Source organism: Perna viridis, chromosome 8 (assembly GCF_037379345.1).
Source record: "Perna viridis isolate PV_CMFRI_1.1 ecotype Kerala chromosome 8, ASM3737934v1, whole genome shotgun sequence".
Classification (NCBI taxonomy): Eukaryota; Metazoa; Mollusca; class Bivalvia; order Mytilida; family Mytilidae; genus Perna; species Perna viridis.
In genome coordinates, this window is record NC_142452.1 from 14,369,209 (window position 1) to 14,386,149 (window position 16,941).

The 16,941-nt window shown below is 32.3% G+C and overlaps 2 protein-coding genes across 3 annotated transcripts; one reads left to right on the plus strand and one right to left on the minus strand.

The window, feature by feature from the left end:
* Positions 1–2,277: 2,277 nt before the first annotated feature.
* Positions 2,278–7,501, minus strand: LOC148609441 (isochorismatase domain-containing protein 2-like). The gene is made up of 4 exons (XM_088595898.1): positions 7,318–7,501; positions 6,136–6,246; positions 4,536–4,668; positions 2,278–2,921 (listed from the first exon to the last, which is right to left on the minus strand). The coding sequence occupies exons 1-4, from the start codon at positions 7,499–7,501 to the stop codon at positions 2,738–2,740; spliced, it is 612 nt and encodes a 203-aa protein (XP_088452024.1). The 3' UTR covers positions 2,278–2,737.
* Position 7,502: 1 nt separating this feature from the next.
* Positions 7,503–15,184, plus strand: LOC148609442 (GDH/6PGL endoplasmic bifunctional protein-like). Of its 2 annotated transcripts, XM_088595893.1 has the most exons (5): positions 7,505–7,642; positions 8,588–8,679; positions 10,250–10,929; positions 11,568–11,659; positions 13,521–15,184. In XM_088595893.1, exons 3-5 carry the CDS (start codon positions 10,280–10,282, stop codon positions 15,137–15,139), a joined length of 2,361 nt encoding a protein of 786 aa, XP_088452019.1. In that variant the 5' UTR covers positions 7,505–7,642; positions 8,588–8,679; positions 10,250–10,279; the 3' UTR covers positions 15,140–15,184. The 2 variants fall into 2 exon arrangements, with proteins under 2 accessions (XP_088452018.1, XP_088452019.1); XM_088595892.1 differs by lacking the exon at positions 8,588–8,679 and having other exon boundaries at positions 7,503–7,642.
* Positions 15,185–16,941: the final 1,757 nt, after the last annotated feature.

The window sequence follows — 16,941 nt, forward strand, 5'->3', positions numbered from 1 at the left end:
AATATTTATGCAACCAATAAAAATAAAAACAATAAATTAATGGACATTTCCAAGACATTATAAAAACAATAAATTAATGGACATTTCCAAGACATTATAAAAACAATAAATTAATGGACATTTCCAAGACATTATAAAAACAATAAATTAATGGACATTTCCAAGACATTATAAAAACAATAAATTAATGGACATTTCCAAGACATTATAAAAACAATAAATTAATGGACATTTCCAAGACATTATAAAAACAATAAATTAATGGACATTTCCAAGACATTATAAAAACAATAAATTAATGGACATTTCCAAGACATTATAAAAACAATAAATTAATGGACATTTCCAAGACATTATAAAAACAATAAATTAATGGACATTTCCAAGACATTATAAAAACAATAAATTAATGGACATTTCCAAGACATTATAAAAACAACAATGGCCATTCATTTAATAGCTATTGTAGTGTTCCGACAATTTGAGGGGGGGGGGTATTGTGCCCTACACATTTCTGTCAATTTTCACTTTTTAATTCTTGCATGATGTGCCTTCAAATATGCATCTGACATTCTAGAAAGACCTTGTTTGACCTGGATTACAGTGCCATTTTAAAAACTGTACAGAACATTACATTGTCATGGGAAAGTTGTAAATAATATAGAAAACTATACAACTATCTGTTTCAGACCTATTCATAAATTCACTTATAACCTGTAAAAGCATACAACAATCAACAATCAGAAAGAATAAACCCAATTATCTAGAAAAGAATAAACCCGATTATCTAGGATAGAATAAACCCGATTATCTAGGAAAGAATAAACCAGATTATCTAGAAAAGAATAAACCTGATTATCTAGGATAGAATAAACCTGATTATCTAGGAAAGAATAAACCAGATTATCTAGGATAGAATAAACCTGATTATCTAGGATAGAATAGTGCATTTTTGTTCATACTTCAATGTTGCATGATACATTAATCAGTGTATTTTTAGATAGTTTTTATTATGTTATGATGTTGTCATCATTGTTGTCTTTGGCATTGGCATTGTTATTTGTTTGGTTTTCGTGCAATAACTTTAGTTGTACTGAACCAAATATCATGAAAATTTTATATATTATTACCTGCTGTTTAAGGAAGCTTGCTTTTTAAAATTGGGGCAATGGCCACTACCTTTCTACGAATGAAAAACTTTTTGGAATGCAGCATGATACAACCTAAGTGGTCAAACTCTGCAAGTCTTGACACAATATTAGTTTTTGACACACTTAAGCATGAGGACTTACAGTTCATTATGGACACAAAATATGGTTTGGACACTATAATGCACAAAATTTTAAATTCAATGAAAAATTTTCAAATGGATTTTTTGGGAGTTTTTTTCCAGAAAAAGGGGACTTCTTCATCGAGTTTGTATAGAAAAAAAATTTGATAGAAGTAACGGAAAATAATAGTAACAAAGAGCATTTTTTCAAGTTAATATAATTATGAGGATGAAAAGATTCAATAACCAGGCTAAATATATAATAAGTCAAAATTGTGGTTTTTCAGAGTTTTTTTGTTTGCAATTATCTCCCTTTAAAAAAATACACTACTAAACTTGAAATTTTTAACAAAGCAACAATTTTTTTTTTCATTATTATTAGTGTTTTATGAATGATAATTGTATTGTCTGTATTACTGAATAGATTTAATGTTGGTACATGTATTTTAATGTAGTTTCATGTGTTTACAATATGTTCAGTGATAAGACTTTTATACACCATCCATTCACACTTCGCTATTTAACCTGGAATTCGACTTGATTTAGTTCCTCAAGGTCACCTCTTAGTAATGTGAAAACCTAAATTTTGGGGCGAACTGGGGTGAAATTAACTCTTAAATTCAGGTTGAGTTAAAGTGAGGCAAACCCAGGATAGTTAATTCAGGTGCTAGTATTAATATAAAAGCGGAGTAAAACTAAAGTTGTTGCCATGGTGATGTTTTAAATTATAAGTCTACTCAACAATAGAATTTTTGCCAACATTTTATACTGTTGGTACATACAGCATACATGTAAGCATTTATTTTTTGTGACTAGCTGAAATTTTTTTTATAGCCAGATGTGGTATTTTTATTTTTTACAAAGGGAAGAATCCTAAAACGGGACAACTATGTGGACAAGTGTGAACAAGGAAAAATAACCTGGATTGTATGAACCAGAGGCAATTTTTCAATTGTGAACGAGGTATGAGACAAGCAACCATAAGTAAAGCAAAATAAACAATAACATGAAGCATTAAATATTTATTAAAATTTCAACAATGCACCAAATATTATATGGCATCAATCAACAATGATCACACAAAACAAGTATATAAATTTTATATTTCTGACTACTGTTAATGGTGATTAGGATTATGACTGACGATGCAGTGTATACTTCACTTATAATCACCCATCTTCATGGTCTGTTTTCAATTGATTTCATTTAATATTGATAAAGTAGATCAAGGAAATTTCTGAAACAAATTTATTCTTACAATTTTTGCATTTCCTATCTTTAAACATTTCAATTTTTAAGATAATAAGCATATCTACTTAAATTAAAGATGAAAACTCCACTTTATGACTACTTAGTTACGCCACATAAATCCAAGTAATTTCTAAGTACATATACAATTGATTTTGAAAAGTTTCAACCATTTTTTAGCATTTCAATATACTCTACATGTTTAACATTCAGTCTGAATTATAATGCTGTTTCCCCTTTAATTGATGTTGTAAGAAGTCCTGTGTCCGGTGCTGACTCTGTGATTAGTTTTTGTACCGGTTTGAACTTTGGATGAGCAGCATCACCACAGAGACCTAACATCATACATTCACTTGTTGTTATAAATGCTCCTGCCTCTCTCATACGCTGGAAAGCAAACATTCTGAAACATAAATTATAAACTGACATTTTATAATTCTAACCCTGCCAAAATTATTGACCTATATTTTAGTGACACATCTTTTAATATGAACTTAAATGAGAAAAAGATATTGATTACAGCCTAAACTGAACCTCATGACAAATAATACCATTATGAGTCTTGCCGATTCTATTCTGAATATTTGTAGGCAATTGACCTATTCAGATTGAACAAAATTTTCAGCAATGGGATTTAGGTAAAATAATTAGTGGTTATGACCATATATATTATATACATAGTATATCCGCTGCTCTAACAATGTTTGAAACAATTTCCTTTGGTCTAACAACAGTTAAAAAACAATTTACTCGCTATACACTATCATGAAAATAATCATTTAGTCCATTAAAAAAGTTGTAATTGTCAATAACGACTAGACATCATGCCAACTTTTATGTTACAATTTGTTTTTTAAAAGTCTTCACAAAACAACTTAGCTCAACATGTAAATCTCACCACAACAGAGTGATAATTACTCTGAGGACAAGTCCTTTTAATTAATAAGCAAATTTTAAAGTCTGAAACAAGTTTGCAAAAAAATACCAGTCCAATACAACTTATGACTGCAATATGGTCTCTACCAGCATGCAGAAATCAGGACCATATTTGATGGAATGTTGGAAGGAGTAATCAAGGGAACCATGGTTATAGCAGTAATCAAAAGAATGTAATCCAAGGACAAAGACCAGACATGGAAAACAGACATACACAACAAAGAACATAAAGTGCATGTAACTAAAATCATACATACAAAGTAACAAATGCAAATGAGCAACTCAGGCTCCACTAAAAACTGGGAGCATGGACCAGGTGCACCGGTACGGTAAGCGTCCTCTGCTTTTCTAGAAACATCCGCCGAGTTGCGGGGTAGAAAAACGAGGAAAGGAAAACTATGACCCGTTCAATAAATCAGTTTTCATGGTGCAGATGGATACACCATAACGATCAAGTCCGGGGTAGACAAACGAGGAAATGAAAACTATGACCCGTTCAATAAATCAGTTTTCATGGTGCAGATGGATACACCGTAACGATCCACGAGTTCATTTGAAGTATATATAGCAAACTTAAATCAGAATAGTTCTCATGGTGCAATTATTAGATTTTTTTTTTCTAATAATGTTTTACCCAATTCTTGATTCTTACAGAAACCCCACACTGAAACTCATAATTCTAATCACACAGATTAAAAGCATTTTAAGTGATATTCTCTGTAAGAATCAGGCAGTGGTGATTCATGGTGGAAAAACACAAAAGTCATTCCATGAAATATTATTCAAAATGTTGTCTGAAATGCATAGATTGCATTCATTTCTCTTTAAGTGTAAGTAATTTGAGTTATATATTATATGAAATGCATTGCAAATTCATCATCAAAAGAAAGGTAACTCACTTTCCCCCTTTTTTTCTGCATCCCCTGGTGCTTCTAAGATGAATGAACTGTCAAATTGTCTTCAATAGACCATATACTATACCCACATTGTCAAATTTGTGTTGTTTGTTTTTATGAGTAAGATAAATTATTTTTCAATTTTGCCTGTTTGTTACAGATTCCAGCACTTAAAAAATATTGACCTGTCAGTCATGGATCTGGAAGAACAAGCATCAGCAATGATATGGACATCAAACTTCTCCTCCAACAAATCCAGTACTGTATTCTGTATACATACATGGTTCTCTATACCACATAATACCACTGATTTAACTTCTGTACAAATGATAAAAACTTATAAATTTCTTTTCGGTATAAATTTCTTTTCAATACATATTATCAATATAAATAAGTGATAAAAAAAATATCATTTCCATTGCAGTTTACCGAGGTGTTGTTGCCGAAATACTAGTACATATTATCAAATTGAATAAAGAGTTTCATGGAGTACAGCATGATACCATCACAGCATGTCAAACTCTGTTCACTTATTGACACATTTAAGCATAGAGGCTTACAGCTTATTATGGACACATGTCTACAACTGGTTTGGTCTCAATATAGTACAAAATTTGAAATTCAATTAAATTGTTTTGAAACTGGACCAAACATTTTGTGGGTGTAGAACTTTTGGCACCTTATAATGTGAAAACTGTAAGAGGTATCTACAATTTGATTGAAAAACACAGGCCGGGATTGTCATGAAGAATCCAATAAAAAACAATTTTCAAAAATCAGACCAAAAATAAAAAAGTTGATTTTTTGGGGGCATGACCCAATTTTGGTCTGATGACAAGCCTTCTCTGTAAAAAAAATTATAACAAAATTTCAAAAGGAAAAGATTGACTTCTGAATCATGAAAATTGGATAAACAATAAACATGTCCTATCAATTCTAATCATAAAACCAATTTTTCTACTTTTAGCCCTTATTTCCAAAATAAATTAAAGTTAATGGACACCAGTAAAGAAGAAAACAGGATGATATAAAAAAAATATTTTGCAGTCCTATAAAAAGTGATACATGACTAATAATTGTGCTGGTAAATGTCCTTCATATTTGTTTAAACAGATCGAAATCACCGAAGTTTGAATGTTCCTTTGTTTTTGATTGAACCTCTTTGTGACTCCACCATGACATAGTGTGTCAGAGAGCTACATAATTGTAGCTAGACTCTGACTGGATTTTACACACTTGCAATGTGATTGGTGTTGCTGGCAGAGTAGGACATGCTTACCCTTCTGGAGCATCTGATGTCCCTCCCTGATTTCTGTGGATGTTCAAATGGCAATTTCTTTGTGTGATTTTCCATATCTTCAGTTTTTATAAGTAATTTATTTTATCCTGTTCCATACATTCTGTATGCAGATCATCTGTTTCTTGTTTACACATCTAGTACTTGAATTTTGATGTCTCTGAATTGTCCTATTTTTCATGCTTATCAAGTGATAGCAAGTCTTTCATAACCAAAGGAATTTTGGTTCAGTCAATACATTTCATATAACATAAATACAAGTCAAATGTGCAGTTTAAGCAACCCTTAAACAAAAAGAGGGGAACATAGAAAAAGATGTTTTAAGGGGAGATAACTCGAATGCAACTTTTTTGTAATAAAATACACCTATAATTACAGGACTAGTGTCAAAAACATTGTATCATGTTTCCGTTAGGTTTTCAAAGGTTCTGTTCTGAAATCAAAAATAGAAATACAATGGACACATAATGGCATTATATTTAATTTACCTGGTAGAGTTTTGATATGGTCCACTACAGCTGGTACTAACATAGAAAATGATGTCTTTGGAAAGATTTTTTCTTGACTTACATCTAGTTCTTTGACTGTTGGGCCAAGACCTGCAAGATAAGAGCATAGCAGAAAGATTAGTCAATGTCATTCTACATATATGATCAATGCAGATTACTCTCAAAATAAAGAAAATGAGTTTTTCTTTACAGTTTACATATATATAGATATTATTAAACATGAGCAAAATATTTTTTTGTTATTTCTTTGTAGCTTGAAAATTAATATTAAAGTATGAATGTAACTTTGAATGCATACACTGATTTTTAGGGTGTACATCACTTACATATTCAAATCAACTCAACATAGGAATATTGAGCTGATTTCAGTATATAAGTAAAACCCCTTTTGACCTGACCTTGATGACATATGATCCATTCACATACCCAGGCCCCTGTTCTTTACAAAACAATCCGAATTTGTGATTGCATAGTAATTAGGTTGCACCAGAGATAGGTAAGACTACTATATTTGATCCCGACCTGGTTTAGTTCCCTCAATAAATGCTCATGATGCCCTATATTAGAGTAATTTAATTTATATCATGGTTTAACTATTTTCTGGCCCAACCCATATAATATACTAGTATATTTACCGTGCTATCACATATTTTGATTTTTTTGTAAAGAACAGCAGCTTGAGATTTACTTTATAGCAAGTAAATTTTAACATCTAATTTTTGTCTTTTCCCAAGAAAAACTATGAAGTTATTTTCAAGATTGAGAGACATTTTTCTACTTTTGGCAAACTTGTAGAAGAGTAATCAAGGGAACCAAGGTTATAGCGGTATTCAAAAGAATGTAATCAGGAGACAAAGACCAGACATGGAAAACAGACATACACAACAAAGAACATAAAGTAACTAAAATCATACATACATACAAAGCAACAAAAGTAAGTGAGCAACTCAGACGCCACTAAAAACTGGGAGCATGGACCAGGTGCACCAGTAGGGTAGAAGTCTTAAATTATATAAATTTCAAAAGGATTAGTGAAGATCAGGAATTTGACACTGCTTTTTTAACAGTTAATTTACTTTTGGAACGTTTGCATATATGCCTTAAATTTCCAAAGATCCTAGATTAGAACACTCATTTACACGATATGACCTAAATAATGACCTTTAGGATATTGTTCTGTAACAATAACTGGCATCTCTAAAATTTTAGCTGTTTGGAGTATTCTGTTTGCTACTGTGATTATCTGTGGATAGTAAACAATGTTTCCCCTAAACTTTTCCTGCATGTCACATAAAAATAACGCAGCATTTTTCAGATTTATCTTCCCAATCTTTCTGGTAGCCATAGTCAAAATTCTGCTAGAGTTATCTCCACCTGCTTATTTATGTTTGGACGATATGCAGTACAAAACTGCCTAAATAGTTGGCATGTACGAAAGAAGCGTTTACTCGAACAATGAAGAAGAGGCTGACCCATTCCTTTAATGGTAATTTCTTTAGATCGATTTGCTGTTGGTCAACACTATTCTATTATTAAAACCGTGGTATAATCAGTTCAAGGGGAGACAATTTTGTACTTTCACTTCAGATCACAAACATCTATTTTGTTCATACTATAAAAAAAACCTTAATGAAAATGAAATGCAGAATGGAGAGATATCATCTAGAACCATTTTAATGTTCAAACTGGGACTCATAAAACAATAGTTATAAAACAGGTTCAAATCAATCATCAAAAATTATCAACAAATATAAAAACCACTCCACATTGATGATTAGTGATAAATTGTGTACCTATGCTGTAGCAACCTAATTTTAATTATAGTAACCACTACAAGAATTAAGGAGTAAAAAAAATCTCTACTGACGAATTTCAAAAGGGGTTATTTTTTACAAAATTAAAATTATATATATGCAAACGCAGAAGTGTTTAAAAGTAGATCAATATCTCCCTCTCAAAATTTTCTCAAAGCGGAAGATTTAACCCTAGGACATTACTTCTCATGGCATCCCCTGAAAGATTGCGTGCAATTTTTAGCTCAACTGGCTGAGGGCCATGTGAGCTATTGCCATCACTTGAAATCCATCGTCATTAACAGTTTTTCAAAACTCTTCTCCTCTAACACTACTTGACCAATTGAAACCCAACTTGGTATGAATGTTCTTTGGGGTATCCTACACAGAACTGATTTGGAGATTTTTGATCCGTTGAAAAACATGGTTGCCATTACTAAAAATAGAACAAAGGGGTCAGACAGTAGTTTATCGCATATATCTCCAAAACCATTAGGTTTAGCAAAACTATCTCAATTGCTGAAATGACCCTTATTATAAGGCCTTCAAAACACTTCAGGGATGAAAGTTGTCAGGCAAGTCCTGGTAAGAGTTATTGCCCTTAAAAGATGAAAAATGACTATTTTTTTTCTTTACAGTTTTCAGCCAATATCTCGAAAACTACAATAGACAGGAAGAAACTTTCAATCACTGATATGATCCTAGCCCTTGAAAGACAAACTTTAACAAGGTGAGCGATTCAGGCTCCTGAGAGCTTCTTGTTCCTAAATATTACAATGATATAGTAATTATAATGATCTTCAGAATTTCAAGATTAATTTCTTTTGACAGGAATTTAATTATTTTACATTAAAGTGTTAAAGCAAAAACTTCAATGTTGTCTGGAGATAATTCTGAAATACTCCTGCTTTGATAAGGCATATGTGCACGCAAGCGGAAGATAGTTGAACTTTTGATGAAATATCAGGAGATTCTTGCTGAAAGTGGGAGACTTAACCTTTGGCACAAAAGAGCAAAATGGGACTACCTATTGAGAGTTATTGACCACTTGGACTTGAACTAATTTTTTAGAGAATATAAGTGATGCATATTTAAAAAAAAACTTGTCTTGAGTGATAATCATATGATAAAACATGATATTAAGATACATGTATAATCAAGCTATTCAAAATCAATATAGCTGCTTAAGAGAAAATAATAAACTCTGCTTTTATAAAAGTATGTACAAATCAAATTGCAGACCTGCTTACATAAATGTATCCAAATTTAAATCTGACAGATCCACAATTTGTAAATTTAGGATTAGTGCTCACTCTCTTGCCATTGAGAGGGAACGCTACCTAAAGTAACCCTATTAGCACTTCATGCAATACTTCACAAATTGAAGGTGAAGTGCATTTTTTCATACACTGTCCAGCCTATAAAGTACCCAGACAAGTTCTCATCAAGAAGATAGAAAACAAAGACAAAAGTTTCTTTTCAATAACAGAAAATAATATATCTTTAATATTAAACAGTAACTGTTTGATTATTCTAAAAGCCATAATTGAATATATAAATGTTTAGCCTTGTCAATTAAATAAAGTATTAGTTTAAGGTACCTCCGCTCCAGATTTCCAATATGGTTATTATTAGAACTGTTATTTTTGTATGTTTAGATTAGTGTATTGTGTCACAACTATTTATTGTAAATGTGTTGGAACGACTAAATATTTGTATTTGTATTTCTATTATTGAACATGCCCTTTAGTTGTTAGTGGGTATGATCAGGACATTTAGTATGACCAAAAGGACTCTTTGAAGAATTGATTGTAATTCTTAACCATGTACAACCACATACATACCTAAAAATGTTGCTGTTTTATCTCTCTTGAAAGTAACTACTATTCTTTTCAAGAATTTTATTCAGATGACAGGGCTTCATATAAGCTACATATATATATCACCATTTCAGTGATACAAAATTAAAATGCTGCATTGAATAACTCCATAACTAGATGTATTTTTTCTGTCTTACTCATAAAAAAAGTCAAAGAGACAACCATGCATCCTACAAAACAGCTGAAGGCAGTCGGTGGCTTTCAATGAATAGTAAGAAAGCTCCCTAACCTGGACTTAGACTAGTCCCTGAAATGTACCATTTCTGCCAAATGGGCATCGCACTTCACCCTAAATGTTAAAAAATAAAATCACATAAGATAAACAAAGGCTGGAAGTAATGACTCATTATAACCACACAATCATCGAGTAAGTACTTTTTTTTCAATCAAAATGTTAACCTTTTTATTTAATTTTTTTAGCAAAGAATTTGTAAGAAAAAGAAAACGAAAATGAAATTCTGCATTGCTGTCGTAGCTGTTTTGATCATACTGCATTTAACATGGACTACAAGTATAACCAATCATCACATTGACATAGTTCTGGTCGGAGCTCATGGTGACCTTTCAAGGAAATACCTATGGAATTCATTCTTTCAACTTTACCTCAAATATTCTTCATCAAATTCAACCTTTAGATTCATAGGTTGTGGACGTACATCTCTCAAAGAGGGCACTAAATTGTTAAATGACATTATCCAGGAGAAAATCAAGTGTGATAAGAACGATGTTCTCTGTGTTTCCAAGAGACAGCCATTTATTGACAGTGTTAAATATCTTAGACTGAAAACAGAGCAGGATTTTGAAGATCTTAAGGCTGTTCTAGACGCTTCTAAAAAGAGTGGTATATCTGTGGGTAGGGTACTCTATTTAGCAATTCCTCCAAGTGCTTATGTAGACACATCATACAAACTGTACAACTGTTGTTACCATGCCAACCAGAAAAGTTGGACAAGACTTGTGTTGGAGAAACCTTTTGGTAGTGATCAAGCATCATCACAGAAGATGGCGGTAGATATTTACAAATTTTATGTAGAAGAAGATATTTACAGGGTAGATCACTATCTTGGGAAATCTGTTGTCAAGACTATTCTTCCATTTAGGTAGAGAATTTTATTTACTGTAAAACTTACATCAAATTAACACTTTCAATTTTTGATAAGTATGTTTTTGTCTGACCAATCTGTAAATAATAATGTATTGTTTCTGTTCAATAATATTGAGTTCCTTCTTTTAAAAATGGTTTCCGTTCCATTTCTGTTCCATATAGTATGAAAAGTCCTTTATATATCAATGTAAACACCTTCATTTTAAATTGATTACTTTAAATAATTTGGGACTATATGGCAGAAAGGAAATTACATGAATCATAAGCAATGGCCTACATCTGAGGCTTTTAATGGGCTGACCTGTTGATTTTTTTCTATTACTGCAAGACAAAAAGGGAAAAAGAAGTCTCAACCAAATTCTTGTAGTATTGTCTTTCTTCTAATATAATTCATGGGAGAAGACTTCATAACATCTAACATTTGTCCTATCCCATTTGTTTGAGTCTAGCAAATAGAATTGTTATAAACTAAATTAAATCTGCTAAATACTTCTCCATCTTCATGCAATAAGGAGTGATATATTTATAAATATATTTGACAAAAATAAGTGTTGCTGAAAGAAAAATTAATATTTCTAAATGTTTGAAGGTACCATAAATACTGGTATGCACTTTGTCTTTCTGTATTTTCAGAGCTGCTAACAAAGAAAACCTAGAACATTTACTCAGTAATAGACATGTAGAAAGGATAGAGATAGTCATGAAGGAATCCATAGGTGTCAAAGGTAACGGAATTCAAATTCTGAGGTATAATGGCAAAAATAAGTATTTTACAAGTTATTGCCACTATTTATGTTTTTACTTACCAGATACTGTAAAGTAATAAGTAGATTCTCTTAATTGCCTGTAATAGTGAGTTCTTTTTTCTGTTTCAAAATATATTGAGCTTTATACTGTTTAAAATAAATTTCATGGATACTATTTTTCATGCTTTTAAAAGAACGAAAATTTACATGTTTACAGTACTTAATGAATTTGACTTCATGGAAAATCATATAAAGACCTTATAAAATTTAGTTTTCATGATCTATGACGGACAGAAGAATTTGTAATTATAAATTGAACTCATGATCTTTGAACAATTTCTTATCATAGATTGAATTCATAATACACATGTAACAAGTTTAACAAATTTGTCATAACGGTTTTCACAGATCTTTCTAGATGGGGTATATAATGGTGTACTGATATCTGTCCACCCATTGTTTACACTTTGCATAATTACTCAAAAGTGTTGCCCTCAATTTGTGTGATTATTTGATGAAATGTGTTATTCTGTTGATGTAAGCTCCCTTTCAATTTGAATAAATTTCCAATCCAAATTTTTAATTTTTGAGTTACAGGACTTTATTCATACAAAAGAGGGAAAATTTTCTGTTTTCAATTTCATTTATAACTTAACAATTTCAAGACCATTTGGTGCATTGTTCATGAATATTGATAGTAGCACCCTTATCAAATGTTATATATTTCAAGTTTCAAGTTATTGGACTTAATTCCGAAAAAAAATATTGTTTTTTGCACAATAACTTCTAGCAATTTTCATTAAACTTTGTTGAGTTGTATATTTCTATTAATACAAACTTCCTTTCCATTTTTATACATTTTGGATGATAAATTTATACAAAAATAGAACAATTTCCCTTTTTTTTTCAGACTATTAGTGAAGAAAGCATTCCATGGAATGGCATGACATAATTAATTTTTTTTCCTTTGATTATGGCTTTCAATTTTGCATTTATCATATACTCCAGAAGTAAAATTTTGGATATTTAAGGAATGACTTATTATTTTTTTTTTTGGTCTATGAAGAAATAACCTCATTCACGTGGTGCACACTATATAATCTGTGTAGCAGGTTATTTTCAAGTGTGCAACATGGGCATTGAGGTTATTTCAAACATACTGAAAACATATAACAGTCATTCCTAATAATTTAACTTTAGTATCAAGGTTTAACTAATAAATTATTATAAAATGGTGATGACGCCACAGTCACATTACAAAATTTGGTCTATGAGATGATGTACAAATTTCTTTATCCAAACAGAAAACATGATACATCTGAAATTAAATTATATCGAAATCATATTGTTGGTCTATCTGTTTGTATGTCCATGTACATGATTTAATCATTGAAAAATGTTAGTGCAAGTTTTTGATTATTTGACCACTTCCATTCTGGTTTGAATCTTATCTAGATCTTGTGTCAAACATGTAAATTCAGAGCTGTATCAAAATTTTTTTATCTAAAAGGCTGAGCAATGTGTATGTGAAGAAACAACCCTTTCTTAGCACGTGTATTGATATTTCAGTATAAGTAAGTACTTGTTTTTGTCATTGCTTGTAATGTATTCTTTTTAACCGTCTATTTCACATTGGCAGATTCAGGGGGTGGGTTCTTGGGTCGGGAACACTCCTTTTTTGAAAAGTTTATTTTGAGCAAAATGTGGGCAAAAGTGAACAAATGATTGCATTGAATGGATTAACCCACCACAACCTCTTTTTCAAATAAAATTCTGGATCATCCTTTCCTCACATGAGAATAAGGAGTGCTTGATTTCATCAGTTTTTGTTTTTTTCCAGGAAGGATAGATTTTTATGACCAGTATGGAGTTGTGAGAGATGTAATGCAAAATCATCTTACAGAGTTGCTTGCCCTTGTTACCATGGATTTGCCCATGGATATCAGTGACCAAAAGGCCATAGAACAGAGGCGGTTAGAACTGTTATCAAGTGTGGTAAAGGTAGAGGGTAAAAACCTCCTTCTAGGTCAATATATACAATACTTGTCACAGGCAGCTGAAGAGAAGGAAAATACAACACAATCAGTAAAGACTCCAACTTTTGCAAGTGCACTTTTAAAAATTCAGAATTCAAGATGGCATGGAGTTCCTATAGTAATGGTTTCTGGTAAACATTTAGAGGAAAGATCAAGTTTCATCAGAGTTCTATTTAAAAATGATAGGTTTTGTGTGTCGGGATGTAACAAGTTAAATGGGTCAAATTATGACAGTATACGTCAGATTATATTTCAGATTAATCCTAATGAACTCCCTTCTCCTGGAGTGCTGATCTCTAAGACTTTATTTAAACCATATCTTCCATATATGTTGAAAGAGCTTGTGATATCTACTGGCCATACTGATTTATATGGACAGAGTATAAATGATTTTCATTTTTATGTACCCTCAGAGGACCGGGATGCTTACACAGCAGTTGTTGAAGATCTTTTCCTTGGACAAAAAACTGGCTTTGTTAGTACTGAAAGATTATCCAAACTCTGGCAAATCTGGTCACAGGCCATTGATGAAACAGCTTCTGTTGTTCCTAGAAGATACTTAGAAAATGGGGACCAGTCATTAAATTTTGTTATCAAACCAGATAGGTTGCATTTCTTAAGACCAAGTCTCATCCAGACTGACCATGAGGAAACATCATCCATTTATGCTAGCATTCCATCAACATACCTTGGATATCAATTGGTTGTGAAGGAAGAGGAAGATCTCCTTCAAGCTTTAGCCAATCATATCCAAGTATCAGTTTGGCAATCAACACAAAGCAAGCAAGATTTCCATCTGGCTATGTCTGGTGGTAAAACACCAGGGAAATTATTTAGAATTTTATCGAAGGTACCATTACCATGGCAACATGTTCATTTGTGGCTTGTTGATGAAAGATGTGTACCTCTTACCGATACAAATTCAAACTTCAATCTTCTGTTTTCAGAGTTGATAAAACATGTTGATATACCATATTTAAACATTCATCCAATGCCAGTTGATAATCTAGGTCAACTCTGTGATGAAGAACACAAGGGAGATAACTCTTATCAAGATTCTTTAAATTATTTCACAAAGTTCAAACTGAATTATATTCTTTTAGGCATTGGAAATGATGGACACACTGCATCTTTAATGCCTCACAGTGAAACCTTAAAAGAAAAATCTAAATATGTAGCTTTTACTCAGAAGAAAAAAATAAATTTCAAAAGAATGACATTAACATATAAATTGATAAATGAAGCAAATCACATTTCAGTACTGGCCACTGGAGCACATAAGAACAAAATTTTGTCAGATTTAGTTCATGATCGGAACCCCGCAAAGTATCCCATTCTAGGGGTAAAACCAAATAAGGGTAATATGACTTTTTATTTTGATACAAATGCATGGCTACCAAAGATTGATCATTTAAAAATATGAAGTTGAATGTAATGATATCTTTTTTGTATAAAATGTTTCAAGTTATGACTTGTTTTAATATGCATTTGTTCTGCGAAATATCAGCACAAAAACGCTGAATCATCAAACTAGGGGGACACTTCAGATACACCAACATTCGAGTACATATATGTAGATAACACATGAAAACAAGAGACAATCTTAGCATACAATGTAGACAGCAGAATAAATTACAATACATTTAAAAACTGGAGTTGAGAAAAACAAGACACAGCACACACAAAAAAATTAAAATAAAATAAAGAAGTATTCACAATATGAACGAACACTCACTAAAATAGAGAGTGACATCAGGTAATACAACCTCATTTCAGCCACTGACAAATTTTTGTCTAACTTCAGTGGTGTTTTTCCCACGGGAAAGTGAGTCTACCCAGGTATATAAGTACATTATTTTGGGTATGCTTGCAAAATTTAGAAAGGGAGTCTAGAACACAAAATAAAAAAGACGGACACACATACAGAATTTAGATCAGCAACCTGAACTCCACTATAAAACTTGAAAAATCGACCACATGCATTGACTTGGTAAGATAAAAAAAAATAAACAAGTTAATTGTTCATGTAAAAAAAACCAATTACTTAGCATTTTCCATTGAAGATATATCTCTGAGAAGAGAAATAACCTTTATCCTAAATATCAAGAGAGGGAGCTGACCTACATGTACCAGGAATGATGATTACTTAAACTTGCACAAAAAAATTAAGTCTGAGATCTGACTTCCATTTTTAAAACGAGACCAGTATATTTTCTATAATAGTTAACTCTTTTTAAGTCAGTAATAGTGTTAGCGACTTCGTGCACTCGTAATTTCTGTATTTAATATTCGCATATGATTTGCATTAATGTGTAGTTATACGCCACAAAATTCAGCAGATCTCCGCCGTGTTCACCGCCACAGCGTTACAGTTCTATAGATTCATACGAGATAAAAGTGTACCTCTTAAATATCATACACGTGTATTCTACATGTGTTTCTTGCTTGAATGAGAACGGGAAGTTTACACGAAATAATCAGTTAGCTTAGAACATTACACAATTTCCGGTTCAGGCACTGAGGCTAGTCTCAAGACTTTATAGGTCATATACATTAGCACGCCCGATATTTGATATTTATGAATGTTCATTGCCAACTGCTTAGTCTGGTTCATAAACTGTTTCCTGTCAATATCATAAGTGACCCAAAGATCGCTACAACGTACCTTTTTAAAAATATCATATATATGTCTGCGTGTTTTTTACTTGTATTAGAACGGTTTGGTTTTTGTTTGTTTGTTGGGGTTTAACGTCCGAGCAGCAATTTTCCAGCTATATTCAGACAATGAACATGAAATGGATGATGAAATGAACATGAAGTGAAAAAAAAAAGGATGGGACACAAGGACAATAAGGTCGACAAACTTTGATTGCCACTGGAAAAAGGGGGGGTGGGCAAGGTCGGGCAATTTAGCCTCCTGTGGCGGAGCGCAAAGGTTCTTACTCCTATCGAATACCACAGCAGGGTTCTTTAACGTGCGAGGAACGTGACATCTTTCCCAACACGCTGCACCACTATGGTTTGCGGTCAGGGTTTTCCGTATTATAGCCTGACAACCCCAGCATGCAACACGCCAGGGGTACCCATTCCACCACCTGGGACACACATCCCAGTTGCTCTGTGGCCAGAGCGCCTAGCCCCCGGCTAGGTTCCTGAGCACTATTTAGTCGCCTTTTACGACAAGCTTAGCGCTGCTGCAGGCCTATTCTTCAACAGGAAGTTTAC